The sequence below is a fragment of the Ovis aries genome, chromosome 22, assembly GCF_016772045.2.
Source record: "Ovis aries strain OAR_USU_Benz2616 breed Rambouillet chromosome 22, ARS-UI_Ramb_v3.0, whole genome shotgun sequence".
In the NCBI taxonomy this organism is placed as follows: Eukaryota; Metazoa; Chordata; class Mammalia; order Artiodactyla; family Bovidae; genus Ovis; species Ovis aries.
The window spans coordinates 20309077-20335406 of record NC_056075.1 but is presented as its reverse complement, the minus strand read 5'-3'; the positions used below and the strand labels follow the sequence as shown (position 1 = coordinate 20335406).

Genomic DNA, 26330 nt, shown 5'->3' with positions numbered 1-26330 from the left:
CTCTGCAGCTCCCCAGCCAGGCGGCCCCGAAGCAACCTAGCAGCCCCCGCCCCCTCCTCTAAGGGCGAAATTGCTAAACTTGTAGCAATAATGACCCTGCTTTCAGGCAGCCGACTCCCGCTGAACGTCTCGGCGCCCGGGCCGGCCCAGCCTAATCAGCGCGCCCCTCCCTGCTGCCCGCCCAGCCCCCGTTACCCCTGGCCGCCCCCTCCCCCAGCGCACAAAAAGTGGGGAACAAAACCCCCGCGCATTTCTCCGTCCCTCTGTTGAGCAGACTGCTGCACAAAGCCCCCGCTCTGAGAAGCAATGGGGAGCTCGGGGGGGACGTCAATCCCGACGCGCTGAGGTTTTTGTTCGCGCAGTGGACTTCGCCTTCCTACCACACCTTTTGTTCGGGACTCCAATAAAAAGCCATTCTTTCCGCACCTTCCCGGCCCGGAGCCGCCTTTCAGCGAGGCCCGACCCCACAATGGCGCGGCGCGCTGAGGCCTCTCCATTCACCCGCCTTGGCACGCTCACAATCGGCCGTGTGGCAGCACAGGCCTCGCACAGGCATTCTCCGCAAGTGACAAGGAGCCGCATAAAGCCTCGGCCGCCGGGGAAGAAGGGAGGGCGACCGAGGGGGAGAACTCGGCCGCGGCGGGGCGCAGCGCCCCCGGGCGCGCCGGAAGGCCGGGCGGCGGCCGAAGATGGAGCTGCCTTCGCGCCGCCTACGGCTAGGCCTAGGGGCGAGGTTTCCTTTACTCTAGAGGCATTCGAGACGGGCAGAGTCTAAGCCTTGATCTAACGCAGGCCCAGATACTAGCCCAAGCATCTGGGTGAAACTTGGGGGGATTTCAAAGTCCCAACTCAAAAGGCCCTGATTCTCCGACCTATCCTCCCTACGACAGTAAAGAGAAATTAATGAACAAAGCCTTAGAGACCGGGCTTGCAGCCTGGAGGCTGAGGCAGAAGAGACCAGGCCCGAGATCGCCCAGGGCGGAACTGCTTTTCCAGAGCATCTTTTCCTTCCCCGCTGCCCTGTTGAAGGATCCCTCCCTACTTTTGTGGGCTAAACAAAGTCTGTAGCCGGCCAACCGTTTGAAAATATTGCACCTTGTTTATTGACTCCTGTAGTGTACGGCAGCGGGTGTGTACATGGCGTGTGGATATATTTAGTTATATATATATATATATTATATGTGCTGAATACAGAATAGGAAACAGAGGAAAGCCGGTAACACCTCCGGTGGGCCCCTAGGTCCCGGATTTGTTCAAACCCCCAACTTTTGATCTTGCTCTGCTAATTTTTCTTGCAGAGTTCTACGCCCCCTGACAATCTGGAGATCCACGCCGAGGTATCTGTTGCGGAGGGCAGGCGGTTGGGAAAAGGAAAATAGACTGTGGTGTGGCACTCCGGCCCCGCAAAGTGAGCGGAGGGTCGGTAGAGCCTGGGGATTTCTCAAGCCACGACGCCCGTTTTTCTCTCCTTCATGCTGTTCTCTGTCCTTGAGTTTTCCGCCAGAGCTCTGCTGAGGCCGCGAGAAGGGAGAGACGACTGGCAGCCTGAGTCCGAGCCTTTCGCACTCTTTTGGGGGCCGAGATTGGGCCCATCGTCCTCCCGGCACCCAGCCAGCGTTTCTGCCTAAGAGATAGTCTCCATGAAGGCTCAGGCGCATCCTCTTCGCCCCAGAGCTCCCTTCCCCGGACTTCGCGTAAGCTGCGCTCCGAGGCCCTGGGGAGCGAGGCGTGTATGTATATATATTTTTTTAACGAGGGGACCTGGTCCTTCCTTGGATCCAGCCTTTCTCGCCCTTCAGTCCCGCGGCGCCAGGCTGCGGTGGGGTCGCCTGCCGCGTTACCCGCCCGGCCCCTACCAGGCCCGGATGCCCTGCAAGGTGCCCTGAGCGCACGCGGCCCCCGCCGTCGCACCCTGGTGCAACGGCTGCGCGCCGCCGCCGCCCCCGAAGCCGGCCAGGTTGCTCACGTTCACGAAGGGGCCGCCTCCAGACGCACTGCAGGCGGGCTGCATGGCCGAGGCCGCCGAGGAGGCCCCGCCGCCGCCGCCGCCACTGCCACCGCTTGCCGGGTACGCACAGCCGTAGCTGCCGCTGTAGGCCGCGGCGGCGGCGGCTGCAGCGGCGGCGGCTGCGGCGGCGGCTGCCGAGTTCCCATAGCCATAGGCAGGGAAGCTGTTGTAGGAGTAGGCTCCCGCGCCCACGCTGTAGGGCGCGCCGTAGGCGGGCGCGCCAGGAGTGACGCACGGCTTGCCGTCCCGCACCAGCACCGGCACCGCCACACGGCGCGGCGGCGGCGGGGGCGCGTGCCCGCCCAGCTCCAGAGACTTGTCCTGCCGCTGTCTCTTGCACTTGTACCTGCGATTCTGGAACCAGATCTTCACCTGGGTGGACGTGAGCTTTAGGCTGCTGGCGAGGTGCTCGCGCTCGGGCGCCGACAGGTACCGCTGCTGCTTGAACCTGCGTTCCAGCTCGAAGACTTGGGCTTGCGAGAAGAGGACCCGGGGCTTCCGGCGGCTGCGTGGCTTCGGCCTTTCGCTCTCCTCTGCCGCCTTACAGTCTCCGGCTGCCTCCAGAGGTTTCTTCAGTTGGCAGCTTTCTGCGAAAGAAGCAAAACAACAGTGTCTCTTAGTTGTTCCCGGCCTCTCTGCGGCTCCGGTCCAGGAGCACTGTGACCCTTTTTGGTGGCAACGCTGAGCGTGCAGTAATAACTGCTTGGGTTTTGGGGAAGTTTGGTGACTTCTGGCGCCGTGGGACTCTTCGATCGCCCAAGGGCCCTCACCACGTCCTCGACGGGTGGAGGCACATAGTGTGGGGAAGGGTAGTTAGCGCGCGTTTATTTAGAACTTCAGCATCTGCGAGAGATTACCCTGTATTAAATGTGCAGCTCGGCTTGCTAATGATTATTTTCAGGATGAAAGTTTGTAACTACGTAACTCCAATATTTGCAAATTCGGTTGCCTTCTTTTCCGTCATAAATAGCTGAAGGTGTGAGAGGCATGTTGGTTTTTGGCGGCCGAAATTTGTGTGATGTGCCAAAATCTTCCTGCTTAGAAATGTCTGAGTGTACTGCTTATTACCCAGGAACTGTTTTTTGTTTGTTTGTTTGTTTACCTTTAAATGCCTGCCTACCCACAACTGAGTGTCTGAGTAACGACAACTGTTACCTTAGAAAGAAAAAGAAATTTGATTGACTGACTGAGTTTCATGTCGATTTTAGGCCCAGGGGAGCTGTCAGAGCACAGGCCTTGGCTTCCGCCACAACAAACCTTCTCTTGGGGAAGGAGATTCTTTTGGCTGTGTCTCCTCACAAACACTTCGTTGGAGGCTTTTTTCAGTTATTCTGTTGCCCTGCCCAATTCACCTCCCGTCCTACTTGAGCAGACAGGATCTAAGTTCAGCGCGTTTTTCACTCAGCCCGAAGCCACACAATCTGGGACACAAAGCAAAACGTTACAGATTTTCAAAAAGGCTGGTTGCCTCAAGGGTGCGAGTGAGGAATGAACTATGTTCCCATGCGCTCTCCCACCATCTCCTCGCTCTCTGCCGGGTGCCAGGACGCAGAGTTCCAGGCGGAGAAGTGAGGAAAGCACCCCCGCTAAAATTCTACCTAAGTTCCTGCGCCCTGCGGACACCAGGCACATAACCTGCTTGGACTACCTTTTCCGGGAAGAGGGAACGGCTGCCCTGGCCTCAAAAGACGCATCTCACGCTAGAGGGAAAGTGGGAAAAGTAGAGGCTCATGCCCCTCTAGCTCCTGAGAAGAGCTACAGTTGTCAGCACCCGGCAGCTGAGCCCACGTTGCTTATCTGCATCAGAGCAGCAATAACCTCCGCGGCTGCATCGCCTCCTCCCTCTGGGGGGAGTAGTTGGCGGAGTCACCTTGGCCTTCTCCCTCCGCCCTGGCTCCCTTGCAGCATCTGAGTTTTGCGGAGCTGTCGCTGACCAGGAACTGGCATGACACCAGCCAGGAGCTAAAGGGGCGGGCAGCCGTGCCGGCAAGGTTGGCGGGCTGTTTGCGGGCATGCCGCCATTGCCCCAGATGCGTGTTTCCTTTCCCCTCTACTCACTTTGGCTCCCGTCCCTCACGACCTCGGGCTCCTCTTCATGTTCCTTAGGCCCGCTGCACGAGTCTCGCAGGACCGTGTGGACAAAGCTCTGGGGGCAGAGCCCCGAATCCCCGTGGCCATCGGCTGTAGCTAGTGAGTTTAAATAGGACAGTTTCTCGCCCTCTTCTTCCTCGTCTTCCTCCCCTCCGTCCGAAAACTGAGTCCCCTCAGCGGCGGCTAGCATGCAGGGCGCCGAGTGGAAGTGGTGCTCCAAGTCCGCCTGCAGGTGCGCGCCGTGGAAGTGCTGTTGCTGCTGCTGCTCCAGATTCAGAATGTCTTTGACTGAGAAAGGGGTGGAGGTGACCGGGCTTGGTAACATCATCAGGGCCACTTAATTGTCCAGTCCAAATATTCAATAAATCCCGGCGGGGGCGGGGAGGCAGCGCGGCGGCTCCAGCTCTCCTTCTGGACTCCGCCGCTGCTGCCGAGTCGGGCTTTTGACAGACGCGGTCCCACTCCAGTCTAAATCGCCTCCATTGGCCCGGACGTGGGGGTCTGGGTTTTGTTACAGCCACTGCAGGGACTGGGGCCGGGGCTGAGAAGCAGGAGTCCGGGGGTCGTGCGTCACGTCGGGGGCGGGGCTCTCGCTCCGACCTCCATCCCCATTGGTTCCAGCTCCTGTGGACCACACCCCTCCGCATCCACTGAGTGGGGGTGCAGCGGAGCTACCAGAAATAGACAAGGGCTAGTATAGAGTCTCGAAGTCTTAGTGGCTGCGGGAGAGGCTGCACTGCCTGGGGTACGCGAACGACAGATTCCCATCCCGACTGGCCGCATCTTCCCGAATAAAGCCAGTTCTGGGAGGCATCCTGAGAACCAACTGCCAGGAAGGATAGCCCAGGAACGTGGTTTTTCCAGCTGCTGCGGAGGCAGGAAAACTTCCTGGCTTGTAAATACCCGGCACTGGATCCCCAAGGAGACGGAATGTTTTATATATCTATGGACTGGCGACGTGTGCGTTCTCGCCTTGTTGACTTTGCTCAAGCTGTTCCCTACCTCGGAAAGTCTTCTCCACCCTTGTCACCATGACAAGCCTGTTCTCTGAAGCTCTGCTCAAATGCCACCTCCTCCAAGGAAGCGCTCCGTCGTCGCCTAGCCGGAAGTCATCTCTCTCGCATCTGAACTTGCAGCGCGTGTTAGTAATGGACATTCGTGTCACTTATCACTTCCTGCCTAGTACTATAGCTATATTGCCTGCCTGGTCTCCCCGAGTAAACCATGAGCCCCCGGAGGGCAGAGCCCCAGTTGCATTTGCTTCTGTAGCTTTTCCAGCGGCCTCACTGAGCAGGTATGTGAGAGATAGGACGACGGAGTAAATACTGAACTTTGTGGTCTGACAGCTCTTGGTTTGAATCCTGGCCTAGTCAGTGTTGGGCCTGGGTGTTTCTAAGCCTCAGTTTCATTGCTTACAAAAAGACAGTAATACCTTCTTCAGGGTTGTTGCCAGTGATAAATGAGGCAAAACACGCCAAGATTTTAGTGCAGGGCCCGCTCATGTTAGTGCTCAATACATGTCATTGACTACTGTTCTGCATCAGAAATCAGTGTTTGTTGACTGCATTGGTGATGACGTTCGGGGTTGGAGCGCCTCTCGCACTGTGTAGTTTCATATGGTCTTGAGAGCAGGATCAAGGGAGGTGACCCAGCCATGGAGGCTGTCTATTGAAATCAGACACCTGGGTCTAGGCCTTGACCATCGAAGGCATCTTTCTAATTTCTCCAACCCACACTTCTGGTGCCCTTCTAGAGCCCTGGTTGTTTTGTGGGCAAATCTGTGGTGTCCCCTGTGATTCTGGAAACCCAGCACAGATAGAGATCATCTTCCTGCACAATAGGCATTTGCTCACCACCACCTCTAGCCCACCGAGCAGCAGCTCCTGCTGTGAGACCTACAGAAAAACCTGTCCTCAGTGCTGGCCTTGAAAAAATAGGGACTGATTTGGCCCAACCATGGCACGCCTCATTTGGCCCTAGCCGCCCCCAGCATTTTTTGGCCCCAAGATGGTAGAGCGGAGGGAGCACTGGCTTCAGCTAGAAGGGGCAGGTGGGAGAGGCGGGCACTGTGGACAACACCTCCCGGCTGCAGCGGACTGTGGATGGAAGTGGGAACGGGAGCGGAGAGCTGTCATGGGAGGACACCCCCCCACCCCCCGCAACGGCGGGAGCAGTGCGTGCCCAAAGCCGAGGAGAAAATGAACAGCCAGTCGCGAGGGGGGAGAGGCGGGGCTGTTCAGGAGGGAGCGGAAATGGTGCGGGGAGTCAGCCCCTGGGGCCTCCTGGGGAACTGGGATTCAGCGCCGGCCACGTGCTCCCGGGAGTACTTAGCTGGTGGCGGCCCGCAGGCTGTGCGTGAGACTCTACGTGAGCTGGGCTTTGCGCCGGGATGACCATCCTTCAGCCGCAAGGGCTCCCGATGCCTTTCCGTTCTGACTTCTAAGATTATTGAGGCCCTGGGCAGAGCTGGTGTTTCCAGACCAGGCCACGGAGCTGCGGAGAGAAGAATGCTTCTGCTTTTGCTGCGGATCGCGAGTTGTTGGGCGCAAAGATCCAGAAAGATGAGGGTGAGTGCGCGGCACTGTCGGGTGGCAGTCCTTGAGTACGTGCGTCGCGGTAGCAGACGAGCATAAAAGAAGGAAACTGCCTCCAATCCCACTCCTCCACCCCCATCCCGAGGGCTAGACTGTCGTTGGGAATATTTCTACTGCCCGCTCGTCTCCTAGTTTAAAAAACAAAAATTTTTTTTTTTTTGCTTCTTTAAGCGGTTTTCTTGAAGTGATATCAAGATTCAGAAAAAAGAAAGACAAAAGCTCCAGAAAATATCTGTCCCCAGTTTCCAACCAAAACCTTCATTTCTCCTTGCTACCTTCTCTTGCTTCTCCACGGCGCTTCGCTCCTAGGCCTACCCTAAGCTCATCTCCCAAATCCGTATCTTAGAACCCAAGGCCCGGGGTGCCGGGAACACCAAGACACGCCCACACAGCTGCTGCTGCCGCCGAGTCCACCGAGTCGCCTTCTCCCTTACCACATGGAAGGCTGCCTCCTTCCCACCTGCAGGCCCACGCGGTTCGATCTCCTCCAAACCCACTATCACTGCTACCCCGCTAGATATCCTTGGCCCAGGTCTGAAAAATTCTCTCCTGAGGTCCTTGATCAGATTGCTCCTCGCAGGACGCCCTGAGGGATTGGAGACCCTTGAGGAGCCGCAGCGTGGGAGCACAGGCGAAGGGGCCTAGCAAGGGGTTTGTACGCCACGTCCATTTCTCTCCCCAACCGTAGCTCTGCGCAGGGCTTGTCTAGCTGGTGGGAGACTTAGATCTCGGCCTTAAGCCCTGGGCAGGGGCTGGGATCATCTGATTGTTCAGGTTCCCTTTGGTCCATTTGGTTCCCCAGCGGCGGAGCTTCCCTGCAGGAATACCCGCCAGGCCAATCACATCTAGGGAGCCTGCCTGGCCTGCGCCCGCACCCCGACGACAACAAGCTTGTGCGCAGCCAACTGTGCGGGGCTGTCCGGAATGAAAACGCCAGAATGGTAGTTACACTGCAGCGGCGGTCGGTTCTTCAGGCGCTTATCAGAATGTGGAATCTGGTTCCAGCGCCTATCCAGTTACAATCTCATGCTAGGACATTTGCATTCTTTTGTCGGAAAAGAGGATCTTTGAAATCCCGGAGCTGTGCTCGACTAATAATAGGTTTTTGTTCCAGATAGATTAGCTAATTACTGTCAGATAAAGTATGTATCGTTGCATCCATGGCAGCGTTTGATTTTATTTTAATCGAGTGTATCTGCCTATCATCCGTTTTGTCACATTATACATTTATACAAGTCTTTCTCCTCCCATATGTGATTACAGGGCACAGTAAAATGATAGATTCTTTGAGGGAAAGTGCTATAACAGATGCATAAAAAGGTGATAAAGAAAACTATACCTTTTGTGGAGAAAAACAACATGCTAATCATTACAGCAAACTTTATCAAAGAAAAATGTGACGGTGCTTTGAAAGCTGTAAAGTGTTCCCATAAGTTATTATTGTATACACAAAAACTGCTTAATATACATATAAATAGGCAGAAAATTGATCACTTTAATTATATATGCTACAGCTTATTCTGTTATCCTTCACTTGTTTAAATAGCCATTTATTTATGTAGCCATGGCTACAAAAAAAATTGAAGGTTTTAGTGGCTTTCTAATCTAAATGTATACTATAGTCAGGAGTAGTTTTCTTTCAAGACATGAGAAACCATCATGGGGTGAACTCTGCTAGCTAAAACTGTGTGATAACATTTTAGGCGATTTTTTTCCATTGAAAAATTTCCTTCTTCCTGTCTTTCTTTTCTTTCTTTCTTTCTTTTTTTTTTTTACTGCTCTCCCAGAAACTTCATTTTCAATGACATCTTTGGGGGGAAAAAAAGAGACAAGAAAAGTTAAAAAATTCCTCTTTCGCAGGAGCATTAAGTAGGTTTTTGTTATTTTGTTGTAGTTGCTGCTGGTGGTGCATATATGTGCATGTGTTTTGATTTGGTTTTTAGTTGAGAGATGTTAGAACATATCCAGATTTGTGAGCATTCTAGAGGCTAGTGTTTTGTGAAAAGGGGAATACATTATCTACTTTTAAAGAAATGTCAACTAGGTACATCAGTCCCATAAAGTATTAAGCTGATCTAATTCCTCAAGAGGAACTTTCCCCCCAAGTTTCAGCAATTTGGTAAGAGAGATTTTTAAAAGGCATTTTGAGAATTTTAGCTTGTTTTCCATATGTTTGTATAAATGCCAGATTTCCCCAGATTGTGTATAGAATTGAGTTTTCTAAATAACCCACCACTTCCCTTCTCTGGGAGAAAATTTGTCCAAGTTCAGTAATCCCTGTAGTTCTTTGTTAATTTCAGGCCCTTGCCAGTGAAGCAAGTTTCGATTTCTCAGGATGAAGACCTTTCATATCTATGTGTATCTGCTTCACTCCAAAAAATTTTAAGTTAACAATATAAATAAAGCTTTTGTAATAAAAAAAGTTGTTTTGCCAATAAAACACAGAAATCAGAAAAGCTAACTTTGTTGAGTGAAAGTCGATATTTTTTCAAACAAAAACACGTAAATAAAAGATGCCTATACACAGACATTTATTTGTACTATTTGCGTGTGTTATTTGGGAGTGCAGTGAGCAGTTTTAACTTGGGGATTAAATTGGAATTCTGGGTGCATTCCTTAACTTTTTTTTTTTTTAAGTGTGTTTAACTTCCTGTATCGAAATTTCGGTGTCTTTAGACCGTTTAAAATACAATCTGACTTCAGAAGGGCGGCTGCAGTCTTTAGAGAATTAATTCACTTAAACCCGAGCACCTCCTTGCTCGGAGCACTAGTTTCGAGGAGGGATGTGGTTATCATGCGCAAGAAGTAGAGATTTTTTTTTTCGTGACTCTTCCTAGCGCAATCTTTTTTACTCTCAACGGCAAACCGAAGAATCTCGGCCTCCTCGGACGCAGAACTCTTCTCCCATATCTCCCTGGGGGTCAAGTTGGAGCGAATAACTTCAAAACGTTTGAGAAGAAGAGGAACAGCAACAACACAGCCTTTCTCACTTGGAAAGAAACTCTTGCTGAAGCCTTGTCGTTTTAAGGAACGCCTTATCCCGCCCCCATTGTATCCAGCCTGGAGTTCCCGCTCTCTGGTCGGCACCGGGAGAGCGATTCCGAAGGTGCACCGGGACCTTCGCTCCGTTGTTGGGCGATCTTATCTGCGGGCCTAGAGGCCCACTTGCCCTTGGTTCCCTGAAGCTCTGGGGGCACCCAACAATTACCACTGCCCTGGGATAGTCCCATCTTGCGTGACCCTGCGGGGAATTGGGGGTGGAAGAGCGTGGACTACTGACTTTGCTCCGAACGGCCGGGGACCCAACCTGGAAAGGACCGAGGCCCCAGGCGGCTGGGGCGCGCCAGAGCGCACAGCCACAGGGACAGAAAGCGTGACGCGCGCGGGGAGCCAGGTCCAGTCCCGCAGCTCCAGGTCTCGGAACTTGGCGGCCTCGCCCTGCAGAGACGCAGGTGAGTCGGGTCGGAGGTCAAGAGTTCGGCTACCTCGAGGCTGGGGTGTCTGTCAGGTTGCCAGGCCTCGCTGAGCCCTGCAGCCAAGGGCGCCGCGTCTCTCTGAAGCCCGAGCACTTCGGCCGCGCTGGCTGGGACCCGGATTCCCGGGCTTCTCCGCGCGTCTCTTTGCGGCTGCTGGCCGAGAGCCCGGGGCCCTAGCGAGGAGCCCCGGGGAGACGCCGGCTGGACCTCTGTCCTTGAACAGTAGGTTCTCGGATTCCGCTGGACCTTTCCTCAGTCCCGCCAACCCGAGAGAAGGACCTCTTTACCTCTTGCAGCTTGCGGCACCCAGGGGCCTAGGAGAGATGCTGAGGCGGGACCCCAGAACTTCAGTGGTCATCCTCCCTCTCACAGCCAGTCTTTCTCTTTTTTGGGGCCCATCTCTTACTCCCCCGCTCCGCTCCTTTCCTTCCTCACTGCACGCTTTTCCTGACCACCCTTCCCACACCTCCTTTCTCTTTCACCTTCTCTCCCCGGCCTCCTCCTTATCCCCCACCTGTTTCACTCTCCCTTATTTCCTCACGCCCTCCTCCCTTCCCCCATTTTATTTCATTCCCTTTCCCCCTTTTCAACTCCATGATTTTCTTGCCTTTTTTGTCCCTGGACCTTGCAGGTGTTTGGTATGGAGGGCCACAGACCCTTGCACCAGAGGTCCCCACTCCTGAGCCCCAGGCCCCTTCCCCCTTTCCACCCCTGTGGAATGTCCACTCTGTCTCAGGAGCTGCAGGTAAAAATGCCCAGGCACCCTCGGGTGTGTGATAGTGATGCTCCTCTTTACCCTTGGAGCCTGTGGGACTTCTCCCACCTCCCAGCCCCCAACCCCCAGCAGCCTCAGCCATGGGTCCTGATGAGCCTGTGGGGCTCCAGATGGCGAGCTTGGCCACCCTCCCCGTGGAAATTCCCACTGCAGGCAGATCCTGCAGAGCCTCCGTTTCCTTCTATTGTGGCAGCCTGCAGAGGATCACAGCAGAGTGGAAGATGGCCATAAGGCCTGGGCCCCGAGCATCCCTTGAGAGCACAGATGGGGGCTCCCAGACCAGGGTTGACCCCCTCCCCCACTCCACACAGGCTAGAGCAGGTTGGACTGACCTTCTCTCCTCTTTTTTTCCTGCCAATCCTACTAGATTAAGGGGCCATTTAGCCTTGGAATCACCTTAGCTGGGAAGTGTTTCAGGGACTGCCTTAAAACAAAGGGGACTATATCTGGGAGAGGACAGGGGGGCCCTGGCTCTCACACTAGCCAGCAGGGGCACCCTGAGCATTCCTGGCCTACCTCGCTGCTTTGGGGCCAGTGGGACAACTGAGACACTGCCTTTTGGAGAAGAGACAGGGTCCCCAGCTGCAAGGTAGGGCAGCCGGCAACTTCTACCCTTTTACCTCCCATCTGCAACTACATTTCTGAGGGTGCATTACTCTAATAAATATGGGTGTCCAACAGATAGATGCAGACCGCCCTCACATATATGTTTCTATGGATATATCTTTCTCTTTAAATGAAAAGGAAGGTGACTTCCTGTGTGAAGACAACAGTATGCGCACAGGTGGATAGGCAGGGGGAAGAAGGCATGCAGGACTCCCCATAAATGTAGCTTCCACAGTAGAGTGTGGTCAAAACAGGAGGGCTGGGCTAACACTCGTTCTGAATTCCCCTCCCTCGTTTTCCCCTCACAATGTGAATTACTGGCAGTGACATGAGATTTGGAGAGAAATGTTTATATGATCCAAGATGAGAACTAGCTTCCATGACAATCAGATGCACTATTTCCATACAGGCAATTTATGGTATCATTACAATTAGTCTTGTACAAAGTGGTCCCATAAGGACCTGTCTAATTTGCAGTCAGAGAAGAGGGAATAGATTTTATTACCAGAATTGTAATGACTGTGTGTGTTCTTGAAAGTAATAAAAACCACATTGAAATTATACTGCAATTTATACTTAAAAAAATACACACCCATTCACCCATTAGTATAATGGAGAGGGTGGCCTGTGTTTGTGTGTGTATGTAATTGTGCCCACACACAAAGCAAGTGAGCATGGATGTGGGCACATATGAGCATGTTACACCTCCTACAGCCAGTAAGCTTGTAGGTACTCAAACCACACAAGCATGCTTGTGTGAGTTGGCACCAATGAAACTCTTCTCTGCAGGAGAGAGCCCACAGAGTGAGAGACTGCCTTTGGGGTTGGATCCGAGGAAGATGGGGCTTTCTTTAAATCATAATCACACCTATCTTGGGCCAAAGCATCGACCCTGGAGTCCACCAGAGAGGCTTGGAGCCATGTTCTACCTATACTGTAGTCTTGTGACCTCGGGCAGTCCTTCAGCCTTGCTAAGCAGCAGTTGTCTCACCTATAAAAGGAGATAATAATGGTGTAGACTTTATAGGCCTGCAGTCAGGATTAAAGAAACGATAGAAGGGAAGCACTTACAGAGCCCTCTTGTGTAGTAAATGTTCCTGTGCTGGTGGCTGAGGGTGGGTGTGAGGGGTGATTGCCAAACCCAAAGAGGGAGGCTGTGAATCTTTCCTCCACTGAGTTGAGATCAGACAGCAGTATTCTTGGGTGTCCGTTTTTTCACTTGGGGAAAAAAAAGCATTATTTATCAATCAAATTTTGCAAGGTTTTTTTTTTTTTTTTTGGTCCCCAAACAAGGATATTAGTTCTCTTAATCATTTAAGTTTTAGGATATACCTTCAGAACCACCAACAGCCTCCCCCTCTCCCACTCTCTTGAGCCACAGCAAACAAATCCCGCACCCAGGCCAAGCTTCCCTCTCCCACAAATGCATCATTTTTTAGCTGCAGTAAACAAATCCCCAAAGTCTCATGTCATTGTTATCATGTTTAGATAAAGATCTGGCCAATTAGTGTCCTTGCTGGAATGTAAATAAATCTGCTGTCCCGGACCTACCCCAGTGGTGGGCGTCCTTCTCAACCAAGCAACACCAGCACTTTTTCTCTCCTTTTCCTTCTGGCATGGGCAAGAAAGTCTGGCCTTCAAATTCACATGGTTTCTAATCTCTGTGTGTGGACCAGATCTGCTGTGTTACCTTCTCTGAACCTATTTTCTTTTTCATAAAGAAGAGTTCACGAAGACCACCTCACAGTTGGGAGGGAGCAGCAGTAATAATCGGAATAATACTGCTGATAATAATAACTGTAATACTCTCACAAGCAATGGTCATATTGATAACATTAGCTACTGTTCATGGATGGCTTTTCTACAAGCACTGTGGTATGGCTCAATGATCAACTCTCACATAAACTGTCAACCCATAGGTAAGCCACATGGGTGGGGCTGGGAGACTCAAGGGTATGGAGATCAGAGAAGAGCACCAGGCATTTTGTGAAGGCTCCTTAATTGTTCACCATTGTTATTGTTTCTGCTGCTTCTAACAGAATCCTTGACTATGGCCCTATTAATGTAACCATTTTACAGAGGAGGAAACTGAGGCTGAGAGGTGAGGAAACTAGCCCAAGGTTGTTAAGTTCCTTGCCTTCCATATTCAACTCCCTTTCTCCACCCTTCTCCCTTTCCTGGGCAGCCCCAGGGTTACCAGCCTGAGAACCGTTGTGTGGGCTGCACTGCCCAGGCACTTCTCTGTGCTTTTGCCAATTCCTGCTCGGTACTGGACAGTCCTTCTTCTCCCCTCCTCAAATGTTTCTGCAAGGCCTAAGTGGTAGTCCACAGCCCCCAAGATGAATGTGCCGGGGGGGTGGGGGGGGGTGGGATTGACTGGAAACTGTCTGGAAGATAAACTGGCTGGGGATGGGGCAGGGATGCATGGACCTCCTCCCCGCCTCTCCTCTGGCTACCAGCAACCCCTCTGAGCTGCTTCCTTTCTCACCATCTCCCTCTTTCTTTGCTTTCTCTTCAAAAAGAAGAGGGGCTGCCGCCTTCTTCTTTGCCTTCTGAGGCTCTTGCCCTGGAGTTAATACTAATCATGATTATAAGCTTCCCACCCGATAAACAAAAAAATCACAGGCATGATATGATTGTTACAACATTCCTATGAAACAGATTTTTGTTCCTCTCCCTTCAATTTAGAGCCATGGAAATTGAGGTCCAGAAATAAAATGACTTGTCCAAGGTCACAAAGCAGATAAGGGGGTGGATGCAAAACTTCCAGGCCTGCAGACGCTGCGGCTCCACCGCAGGGGTGGGCAGCAGAGAACGTCCTGCTCCTGCCTGACTCCAGGAACCAGGATTCCAGGGGTACCTGCCCCCCGGGAGACCTTCCCGGTGTCCCTGAGCTGACAGCTTAGCCCGTGGGCCGCCTCGATGTGGGAGCGGCGCCTGCAGCCCTAATATCAGAGGAGTCCCCTCCACAGTCCAGGGAGCGCCGCCAGCCCCCACTCCCAGGGAACGAGCTCCCAGGCTTTTCGAGGTGCGCCCCACCCCTCGCCTCTGTCCGGGCCTCTCAGGCCACTCTGCCCACGCCCTTCGCAGAAAAAGGAACTTCCCACTGGGAAACAAACCACCGCAACCCGGCGGGCCGGGGACACTCTGGAGCCAGTCTCCAGCCTCTGGAAACCCGGTCCAGCGGAACTGGAGCAAGTGTCGGAACCTCGGGTGTACGCGCTGCGCTTCCTAGAACAGAGTGATGAGTTCAAATTCTGTCCCACTCTGTTTCCAGGCGGACTCCTGACTTCTGAGTCTTGCTTTCGTAGGACTGGAAATAGTCAAAGTACCCACCTCATAGGTCGCTCTGAGGGTTAAAGGAGATTACCTCTGTGAACCACTTGGTATGGTGCCTGGCACAATAAACGCTCAATAAATGTTGGTTTATTATGATTAACTCCGGGACTAGTGGGGGCTATCTTTTCCGTTTCTGGGTGTGAGCTCTGCGTCCCTGGGGGCATCGAAGCTGCGGCCGCGGCCGGATGGCGCCCCTGGGGCCCGTGGCTGAACACTTGGGAGCGCGACTTTTTGGAGAAGAGCCGGCGTAATCCTGTGGCGCCAGGTTTGAGGCTGGGCTTGGGCGCTTAGGTGAACTCACGCGGCATTCTCCGCGTGCGTGTCTTGGTCTGTGCGTGTCACCAGCCGGTCCCGCTGACGCGCCTGCGGGGACCTCACCTGCGCTCGGTTTACCTGACGGATGCGTGGTGTCCGCGCTGTGTACACAAACCCCAGCAAGCCAGGAGTCCAGGGTGCTCGGCCTCCAGCTCATCGAACAATTTGCGCTATTAATGGTTATTTTATTTATATCGTTAGAATAGTCCCCCCGGGTCTGTTTACACCAACGTCTGGCCGTCCCGGCCGCAGTGTTTGGACAAAGGATTACACTAATGGATGGAGGGCAGGGAGGGGGGAAGGAGGCGCGGCTGGAAACGGGGCTCCGGGCCGACGCTCGGGGTGGGCCTCCTGGGAAGAGGGAGCAGGCCTCTCCTGGGCTCGACCTCTGACCCTAGGAGGGAAGGAAACGTGTCTGCCCGCGATAGGAAGCCTAGGCCTCCGGAGGGGTGGAGGCTGGAGGTGCCTGCGGGGTGGAGGGGAAGAGGGTGGGAGAGGAGGGGGCTCCTACTTCTCCTCTCTCAAGGCCGACTCCAAATTCGAGGTCGTCCCGCTTGGGTGCGCACACACGTCCACAAGTAAACAAGACCTGGAGCTACCAGGATGGCGGCCGCTTTGTTTGATTCACCCTATCGGTGGCGGCCAGTTTAGTGCTTCGGCCTCCAAATCCGGATTATGACTGAGCCCCGGGCTCCTGGCGGCCGGCGGGGTTAGAGCCGCCTTCGAAGAGTGGCAGCCGGCGAGCGCGCAGCTCCCCACAGCACCTTTGTGCCACCTGGGCAATCCGGAGCAACACGCAGCCTGGGCACCCACCTCTGCGCAGTGGGAAGGCCCACCATCTGGCAGCGGTCAGGTGTCTGGGATCTTGGCAGCAACGAACTCAAAAAGGCTAGGCTTGGAATTCCTGGGTTTAAAGCGTCTCTGCTTACAGGGCTAGGGTTGAGGCATAAAAATATCTAACGTTTGGTTAGCATTTACTATGTGCCAGACACCATGCCAAGCATTTTTACACTCCATAACAGGCCTAAGAACTATTATCCCATTTTACAGAAAAGGAAACAGGAGGCTTCAGCAAAGGCTCAGAGCCAGTGTCAGAACCCTGACTCTTAACCATGCAGGCGCGCTTCAGAACTAGCGCGATGCTTAAGTTCTGGCGTTCCTGCTGCACCCGTTCAGAACCGTGATGTGAGCTATGAACCCTCTCCCTCAGAAGGATGGAACCGTTTGTCAGTTATTCCATGGGTTTCCCGGACCCCTTTAGGCCCGTCCATGGACCTCTGATTAATAACTTTGGCTTTACAGGTTATACAAGTATTTGGTTTGTTATTTTAACAAATTATTTATTTATTTATTTGATTATACTGGGTCCTAGATGTGGCATGCGGGTTCCTCGACCTGGGCTTCCAGCATTGGGAACTCAGAGCCTTAGCCACTGGACCACCAGGGAAGTATCTTAATTTGTTAATTTTGAACATCAATTAGTAAGGTAACTTTTTCTGTCGTTTTATAAATGAAGATTCCTGAAGCTCAGAGAGAGAAAGTCCTTCGTTCGGGATCACACAGCTAGTAAATGTGGAATTGGAGTCTCAGATCTTTGGTCTCTAGAATCTTCGTGCATACTTCTCCAGTCTCCCCAGACCCTGAGGTTCTCCTTTTCTTTCCCTCTTGCCTCTTCCCTTCTCTACTCTGGGGGGAGGACATGGGGCCAGCCCTTTGGACGGTTTGGTTATTTCTTGGGGCCCCTGAGAGGTGCTGAGCTGGCGGAGGCGCGGCGTCGGGACCCGGTTGCCCTGTGCTATGGGGGCCGCGCTGCCAGGACGCACGCTCCGGTAAACGGTTTATCTAAAGACAACTTCTGTTTCTCGTTCGCTGTCGGGAGTTGCCCTGCAACCAGCAATGAAAAATGCGCCTTTTCCCGAGACTCTGGCGCTGGTGATTTATGTGGGAACCGAAATCACCCTCGGGGCCTGGGTTGCTCAGCTGGGCTTAGTGGGGTGGAGGGTTGGGGCGGGCCTGGAAGAAAACCTGGTGCCCTGGCACTTCCAGAGCTCGCTTTTACGGCGCCTCCCCACCACCCCTACCTCCAGGACATTTTACAGCCGCTCCCCCAGGAAGCTGAGCGCTTTATCGCGGTTAAGTAAACACCATTATCCCAGGTCCATTAACAAGGAGATTTTGCGTTGTAAATAGACCGCAAGAGGGAAAAGAGCAGCCCCAGAGAACTCGCTTGTAAAACGGTAAAGGGTCTTTAAGATTTATGGCCGCTGATTGGCCCCCCAACCTTCTAAGAAATCCCAGTCTTGACCAAAGCCAGAGGTGGGGCATTCCCCCCTGCCCTAGAAATCCCGCCCTGGTGTTAGGACTTTGAGAGTCGAGAGTCCCCAGGACGCGTCTAGCCTAGTCATTAATTTTCTTAGTTACAAGCCCAGGAATGCCGATCTCTTTCCGGCTGTGGATGCATAGATAAACTCTGCAGCTCTCCAGAAGCTCTGAGCACAGAGCATCCAGTGGAGATGGTGCCAGGGGCCAGAATACTTGTTTTCCAGGCTACTTACTGCCTCATTTGTAAACTGGATAGGGCTTTCAGCAGCTACTTAGGAGTCTAGAAAGCACAGGAGACTTGTAATTGGGGGGCACTGTCCCAGCTTCTGTGTTCTGAGGTCTCATTTGGCCAACTTATATAGCCTTGGTTTTGCTTCTCTTTCCAAAAGGAAATGCCCACCTTGTTTCCTCTTGGGCCAGACGATGTATGTAATCAAGTGAGGATGCTGGTCCTGGCACACAGCCCAGCAGACAGTCCTGGCTCTCCATCTCTCTGAGTTTCTATTTCTGATGAGTATCTAGTGACCTGTTCCAGGAAGTTTTTACTCGTCTAGAGTGTGGTTCTCTTATCCCCTCAAGTCAATATTTATATTGACGAAACAGTAGATTTTGAACTAGGAAATGTGTTTCAGTTTGATGGAGAAAACAAAGGGACAAGGTCTCCAGGCCAAGGGAAGCTTCGGGAGAACCCCACCCCTCCTAACCTTTGCCAAAGTCACTTTCAGGAAGAAGTCCCTGCAGAGAGGCTGCTCCTTCTTCAGCCCTGAGAATTCAGTGGTTCTTGTGATAGCTTCCACCTGGTAGAAAGGTTAGCTTTGAGGGAGGGGCAACAGAGAAAAAACAGGGAGCAAAAGGATGCTAGAAGTTGGTTTGGCCCTTTGGCATAATTAGCTCCATCTAGAACAGGGACTTTAAACTGTTTTTCTTGGCCAAGGACCGCTTATAATTTTGAGAGTCTGGGGAAGACTATAGACCCCCTGACAGAATAATATTTTAAATGCATAAAATTAAATGCATGTAATAATATTGAAGTATATTTGTCAAAATATTAAAAAATAGGCATATAATAATATAGGTGCTACTTTATTAATTGATTAAATAAAGATGTATTTTCCCCTTTAAGTTCATGGGGCCCCTGAATTCTATCCTCAGCTTGGGGGAATGGGGGAGTTCATAAACTGCCAGGTTATGAACCATTGATCTAGGATCAAAATCTAGACCACTTCATCTCAAAGAGTGTTCTTTGTATCACCTGCGTCAGAACATTCTAGGGGTGTTTGTTAGAAAATTACATCTTCTAGGATGTAATCTGTAGGTGGATCTAGAAAACTTCCTTTAAAAGTATTTTTATTTGGCTGCATTGGGTCTTAGTTGCAGCATGCAGGATCTTTAGTTGTGACAATAGGGTTTGGGCTTCCCAGGTGGCTCAGAGGGAAAGAATTCGCCTGCCAAGTAGAAGATGGAGATTGTTCTCAGGGTCAGGAAGATGCCCTGGAGAAGGAAATGGCAACCCACTCCAGTATTCTTGCCTTGCAGGACAGAGGGGCCTGGTGGGCTGTGTCCATGGGGTCTTAAAGAGTCAGACATGACTTAGCAACTAAACAACAACAACATGTAGGATCTAGCTCCCCAACCAGGGATGGAACCCAGACTCTCTGTGCTGGGAGCAGAGTCTTAGCCACTGGACCACAAGGGAAATCCCAGAAACCTGTATTTTAAGCTGAATTCTCTGAGTAGTGTTTTCACACAAAGTGTGAGAGTCACTGCATCTGGACTTTACTGAGTAGCATCAGCTCTGTGGTTGGTTGCTTGGATAATGATAGGAAGATCCTTGGAGAGCTGAGGGGTGGAATGGGAAAGCAGCATTACTGCTTCCTTGCAGACTACTTGGAGGTGGTACACATGGACTTGGTGGGCACAGCAAGCTGGGGCATGGGAGAACACCAGGAAGTTAGTGGCAGGATTGGAAGATTTTGATAAAGGATACCAATATGCTAGCAGAGGCTCCAAAAGACTTCAGAAATTAACTGGTTCAGTTAATTTATAGGTTGTAGCAAGACACAACCTTACAACTTTATATAAACTTCTCCATCAGCTCTTGCACAGGCCTCCTTTCTGCTTCCAATACTCTGAGCTCCTTTACAGTCTTCCCATGTTGGCATCATTGGGGCTTTCACTGGAGCGTTCACTCACTCGTTCATTCAATGAATGCCATGAACCAGGCCTTGTCCTAGATGCTATGAAAGGTATAGAAATGAGTAAAGAGGTGATCACTACCCTTAAGGTATTTTCTCACTTCTCTTGTCACTACTAAATCTTAAACATACTTGATAAGCATTTGACCCAGCCATGATCTGATGTTTGTGTAATCACCAAGGCATAGAAATCTTACTGGGAGGGAAGAAGAGTTTATAGCATATTGGCTAGTTGGGGACTTGTCTTTTCTATTGATGAGCACAGTTTTAATGTTAAACTATTGAAAAAAGTGGGAGTTGTTCCAGGTGTAACACATGTGTAAGATAAACCCATGACATTTGAGAATAGTTATGAAATTACTGGTCCTGGATCAAGCAAGTTATCACAAATGACAGCATAGAAGATACACAGCTCTAATACATTGTCACCTGGTATGAGCTTGAGCTCTAGCAGTACTGTTTGCCTTGCATTCCCACACATGTTTCTATCAGGGTCACAGAGCCTGTTCTCATAGAGAGCAGATGGATCTGTGTGCAGAATTCAGAGAATAATAAAAACAAGAAAGAGTGGAAAGAAAGTAGGGTCTAGATTCAAAAGATTTGGGTTCCAGTTCTGTTTCTGTCACTTAAGAACTCTGTGACTTGGACAAATAAGTTGAGTTTGAATTTTCTCTTTGGCAAAATGGTTACAGCAATGCATATTTTGTAAACTTATTGGGAGGAGTGAGATAAGGTGTCATAAAAGTGCTTTGTAAACTATAAGTCACTATATAGTATCAGTTCAGTTCAGCCGCTCAGTCGTGTCCAACTCTTTGGGACCCCATGAATCACAGCACGCCAGGCCTCCCTGTCCATCACCAACTCCTGGAGTTCACTCAAACTCATGTCCATTGAGTTGGTGATGCCATCCAGCCATCTCATCCTCTGTCGACCCCTTCTCCTCTTGCCCCCAATCCTTCCCAGCATCAGAGTCTTTTCCAGTGAGTCAGCTCTTCCCATCAGGTGGCCAAAGTATTGGAGTTTCAGCTTCGACATCAGTCCTTCCAATGAACATCCAGGACTGATCTCCTTTAGGATGGACTGGTTGGATCTCCTTGCAGTCGAAGGGACTCTCAAGAGTCTTCTTCAACACCACAGTTCAAAAGCATCAATTCTTTGGCGCTCAGGTTTATAGTCCAACTCTCACATCCATACATGACCACAGGAAAAACCATAGCCTTGACTAGATGGACCTTTGTTGACAAAGTAATATCTCTGCTTTTGAATATGCTATCTAGGTTGGTTATAACTTTCCTTCCAAGGAGTAAGCGTCTTTTAATTTCATGGCTGCAATCACCATCTGCAGTGATTCTGGAGCCCCAAAAAATAAAGTCTGACACTGCTTCCACTGTTTCCCCATCTATTTGCCATGAAGTGATGGGACCAGATGCCATGACCTTAGTTTTCTGAATGTTGAGCTTTAAGCTAACCTTTTCACTCTCCTCTTTCACTTTTATCAAGAAGCTCTTTAGCTCTTCTTCACTTTCTGCCATAAGGGTGGTGTCACCTGCATATCTGAGGTTATTGATATGTCTCCCGGCAGTCTTAATTCCAGCTTGTGCTTCTTCCAGTCCAGCGTAAGTAGTAATTATATGCTTTTGGAGTCAGGCAGACATGGATTCCAGGTGGGTAGATATCACTTACTTGCCATTTATATAAGTTAACTTTCTGGGCTCAGTTTTCTTATCCTAAAGTGAGACTAATAATATCTTTCTCTGAATCATTGTTCCAGATTTAAATGAAGTCCTGGTGTGTAAAAGACTGTCCACCACATAGTAAAGAAGCCGACAAGCTATCCCTAGGTTGTCAGTGTTGGGATGGCAGTGACGGTGTCCAGTTATCTTTATGCCATTGGAACAGGGCAGAGAGTGCTGCACATAGCAGACTCAATGTTGGTTGAATGATTAAGTCAGCTTCCTTAATCATGTGCCACCAAGCACAGCATAAACTATACTTAACAAAGTCCTCATTGGCTAAGCAGAGCTACTCCTGGGTCAATTTCAACACTAATTTAATCCCAGTGGGTCCCCTGCATTCACCTCTCTCCCTTTAGGAATGATGAGACTCAGAGTCAGTAGCAGCAAATGGCTGTGGCACATGGCTTGGGGAAAATACAAGTTTTTTATTTAATCGAGAAAGCAACCATCAACAAATATTTATTGAGGTAGTACTATGTACCAAACACTGTTCTAAGTGTTGGAAATTAAGCAATAAACAAGACAGACAAGATTTCTGTCTTCAGTCTCTTCAGCCAAAGAATGAAGGCTGGAGTTTCTGTTTCTTTTCTTGTTTGGTTTTTGAGATGAGTAGATTTCAGAATCTGGAGACTGACGTCCAGGGAACTTGCTGCAGTGACTGAGCCTGAGAAGGTGGTCTCTGTTTGAGGAATTCAGTGGGGTTGCAAAGAGTCAGACATGAGTGAGTGACTGAGCACACACACAAGGACATACAAAGGACAGGAGAAAGAAGCGGAAGCCCAAGAATACTGGAGTGGGTGGCTTATCCCTTCTCCAGCGGATCTTCCCGGCCCAGGAATCGAACTGGGGTCTCCTGCATTGCAGGTGGATTCTTTACCAACTGAGCTATCAGGGAAGCCCACAGTCACACACACTAGTCAATAAAGACACAACTGCAGAAGGAGAAAAAAGAAGAGAGAGAGGGTAGGGGAAAATAGAATCAGTTTTCTATTGCTGCTGCAACAAATTACTGCAAAGTGAGCAATATAAAACAATACAAATTCATTGCCTTAGTGTTCTCTAAGTTAGAAATCTGACACGGGTCTCACTGGGCCAGAATCAAAGTGGTAGCCTTTCTGGAGGTTCTGGGGGGAATCCACTTTCTTGCCTTTTCCAACTTCTAGAGGCTGCCCACATTCCTTGGCTAATAGCCCCCTCCCTCTGTCTTCAAAACCAGCAATAACAGACTAAGTCCTTCTTAGCTGCCATCTCGCTGATTCCCTCTGACCACACTTGGGAACAACTTCTGTGTTATTAAGGATTCATGTGATTAGGTTGGGTTCACCTGGTTTATCCAGGAAAATCTCCCCATATCAAGGTCTATACCCATAATCACAGTGCAACTTTGCCATGTAAGGTAACATATTCATAGGTTCCAGGAGTTAGGGTATGGGCATCTTTAGAGACCATTATTCTGTCTATCAGAAAGAGAGAGATAGGAGAGGAGAAAGGAAAGAGAAAGGGATGTGGTGGGGGGGGGAAGAGTGGAGAGAAGGGGAGAGGGCTGGAAGGCGGGAAGACATACTTGCCTGGTGTCTTTCCTGGAAGAATGGACTTCCAGTAGCTGAACAATTAAGAATTAAGAATGCAGCTAATTCCAACATTGTCTACTCTTTGCTGCACATTCAGTAGCTGCAGACACAACATATGACACTTGCTGCTGCTGCTGCTGCTAAGTCGCTTCAGCCGTGTCCGACTCTGTGCGACCCCATAGACGGCAGCCCACCAGGCTCCCCTGCCCCTGGGATTCTCCAGGCGAGAATACTGGAGTGGGTTGCCATTTCCTTCTCCAATGCATGAAAGTGAAAAGTGAAAGTGAAGTCGCTCAGTCGTGTGCGACCCCATGGACTGCAGCCCACCAGGCTCCTCCATCCATGGGATTTTCCAGGCAAGAGTACTGGAGTGGGTTAACATTGCCTTCTCTGTATGACACTTGAAGCACAAGCAAATGCTATTACCTTATGCCCTCTGTCCTCATCCAGGAATCCCCTGCTACTTGCAGGCTGTGTTTGTGCAGGAAATCAACTCCCTGTTAACTATACTTTATCTTTGTCCTATTTCCAGGCTTCCATCTGATGCAAGATGAGTCCCAGGCAAAACTGCAAGAAAGCTGACATTTGTCTTTGATGCCACACTTGTCTTTACCACTAAACAGACTCCTCTGCTTAAAAGCACATGCAAAAATGTCTGAAAGATTTTTTTTTCTTTATAAGATACACACATAGGAAAAGCCTGGAAGAGAGTCTCCAAAATGATAGCATTTATCAGGTGGTAAAATTATGGATTTTTTATTTCCCTCTTAAACACTACCTGTTCTTTTGTATTTATCAATAAAAATGTTAATTCACAAGTGCCACCCATTTGGTGGAGAATTCACTTTGCAATATAGAACTGGGAGGTAGAGATCAAGATTTAGATTGTACACATTTACTTCTGGGGAGGCAGCTTTGCCCAGAAGTGAGGCATGTGAGACACAGGTAGATCTGGGTTGGAGTCCTAATTCTTCCACATATAAGCTGGTTGACCCTGGGCAAGAGACTCAGTGTCTTCAGATGTAAAACAGGGAAACTAAATAACTTTTAACTCATAGTGTTTCTGGAGAATTACATCACAGGGGCACACAAACTACTTTGGCTGGTATCTGGCACACAATGGGCCCTCAGTAAACACAGTTGTTATTTTTAGAGCTCAAACATTCTTTAATTCAACCTTCAAAGCAAATATCAAATCTACTATCAGGGACAGCAGGAGTGGTCATGGACCTGACTTCTGAATATGGCAATTATAGAACGTGTTTCCATTTGCAAACCTCCAATTTGGGTGAAAACTCATTAGTGACAATTATATAGACAAACAGTATTGGTAATACAGGATGTTAAAGCAAAGAGTAAGAAAAGCAGCTTTTCAAATTTATTTACATATTACTTAAGGGGCACTTAGTTTTTTCCAGGCCCTCTAGAGATGGGTCTCTGTCCCTAAGAATTGATAGTGTACCTGGAAGAAAAGAAATGAATCTGAGTAGCTAGAAAAAGAGACAGAATAGATAAATACCTTGGAAGGCTAAAGAAGGAGGCTTCTATGGAGGACAGCCAGGGAAAGATTCATGGAGGAGGTGGGATTTGAGCTGGGCCTTGAAGGAGGGTGGGGTTTTGACAGGGTGATGTGGGATGTGTGATACTCTCGATCACCTCAAAAGCATTTTCAAAGTCAAGCTTCCACCAGCATGAAGAGTCAGTCCTTGTTATTACCAAGGACTATGCTCTTTGAAACATAAAAATTTCAATGCATTATTACAATGGTTCTTAAAACGATAAATATACAAAGAGTATAGTATTGCAAGATGCTTATTTGTTAAACAGTCTATCAAAATTTAAGCACAGTGTCATCTCAATTATGGAAAATGCACAGAAAAAAGATGACAAGAAATACTTAAAAATGTTAACGTTTGTTGCACATAGTTATCGAGATTATGAATTTTTTTCTTTCTGTACAGTAGTGTGTGTGTACTGAAATATCGGAAGGCATTATGCAAATACAGGTTTAATAGCAAGTGCCATGACATAACTGCTTATGGACTCACTACCCAGTTAAGAAATAAAACGTGGCTTGCAGAAGCATTTTGTGCACATATAGGCAGGTAAGCACATATCCTTTTTTCTTCCTTCTTGCTTTTTGCACAGATAGTAGCATTTCGCACCTATCTCCTCACCAAATAGCACTTTCTTGTTGCTGTTGTTTAATATACCTCTGCATAGCACTCCATTGTGTGGATGAACCAAAATATAATCAACCAATACACTAGTGATGAACCCTTATGTTATCTCATCTCTTTTCTTTCTCTTTTGTTATTGAAGCATAGTTGATTTACGGTCTCTTTTTCTTTTGAAGGCTTTATTTCCTAATCTTTTCCCTCACTCTTTAAGATTTTTAGTTTTTATTAAACATTTAGAATTTTAATAGGTATTGCCAAGTTGCACACTCAAAAGGTTATATCAATTTACACTTTATATCCATAATTTATATCCATCAAATATATAAACTGCCTGTTTTGCATTATTCAGAAGAGTCAAAATATGGAAATAAATATCCATGACTGGATGAGTGGATACAGACAATGTGGTATACATGTAACCAATATAGGTTATTCTCAATCTCTGAAATATTCTTCCATCTAGTGGGCTTTATAGATTTAGTTTTAAATAATATTTTTGATGATCTAATTATACAAAAGGTAAATGATTGCTAGATAAAATGTATCAAATACAGAAAAGCAAAATAAAACTATTTTAAAAACAACCATAACCCCAACCAGCAACAACCAAGTTACAATTTGGGGGGCATTTACTGGTACTACTATAATTTACATTTCTTTTCTTCTCTTTTTTTGATACAAATATGTTAACATACTACTATATTTTTTCTTAATTCACTTTTTAAAAAAGTTAATAACATATGATGAACATTTTCTCTATTATTACTTCTACAATGTCTTAAACACATTAAAACTTTTATTACAAAAATTTGAAATGTAAAAGTGGGTAGAATATTAAAATATCATGATGAACATCTGTATATATACCACTGAGATTTAAAAATTATTAACATTTTCTCATTTCAGTTCATTTATTTCGTTTTCTCTGCTGAGGATTTTAACATATTTTCTGGCATTTGTGACATTTTACCTGACATACATTTTTCTAGATTTTAGTAAAACCACTCTTCCTCAGTTTTCTCCTTAATCTAGTATTATTACAAGTGATTTTATATATTTATATATATATATGCACACACATACATAATTATGTGATGTTACATTATGAGATGTTACAATTAT

General features: G+C 49.2%; 1 protein-coding gene and 1 long non-coding RNA gene across 3 annotated transcripts in view; one reads left to right on the top strand and one right to left on the bottom strand.

Moving 5' to 3' along the window:
- Positions 1 to 1079: 1079 nt before the first annotated feature.
- On the bottom strand, positions 1080 to 4621 carry NKX2-3 (NK2 homeobox 3). Its single transcript, XM_015103376.3, has 2 exons — positions 4067 to 4621; positions 1080 to 2595 (listed from the first exon to the last, which is right to left on the bottom strand). The coding sequence occupies exons 1-2, from the start codon at positions 4425 to 4427 to the stop codon at positions 1853 to 1855; spliced, it is 1104 nt and encodes a 367-aa protein (XP_014958862.2). The 5' UTR covers positions 4428 to 4621; the 3' UTR covers positions 1080 to 1852.
- Positions 4622 to 4805: 184 nt separating this feature from the next.
- LOC121817646 (uncharacterized) overlaps positions 4806 to 26330 on the top strand; it is a 68854-nt gene continuing 47329 nt past the window's right edge. Inside the window, exons 1-3 of one of the 2 annotated variants that reach the window (XR_006057694.1) lie at positions 4806 to 6666; positions 9531 to 10145; positions 23561 to 23852. This is a non-coding gene — a long non-coding RNA (uncharacterized LOC121817646). Of the gene's footprint in view, positions 6667 to 9530; positions 10146 to 23560; positions 23853 to 26330 lie in introns of those variants that run through there. The other variant, XR_006057695.1, reaches the window with a different exon arrangement.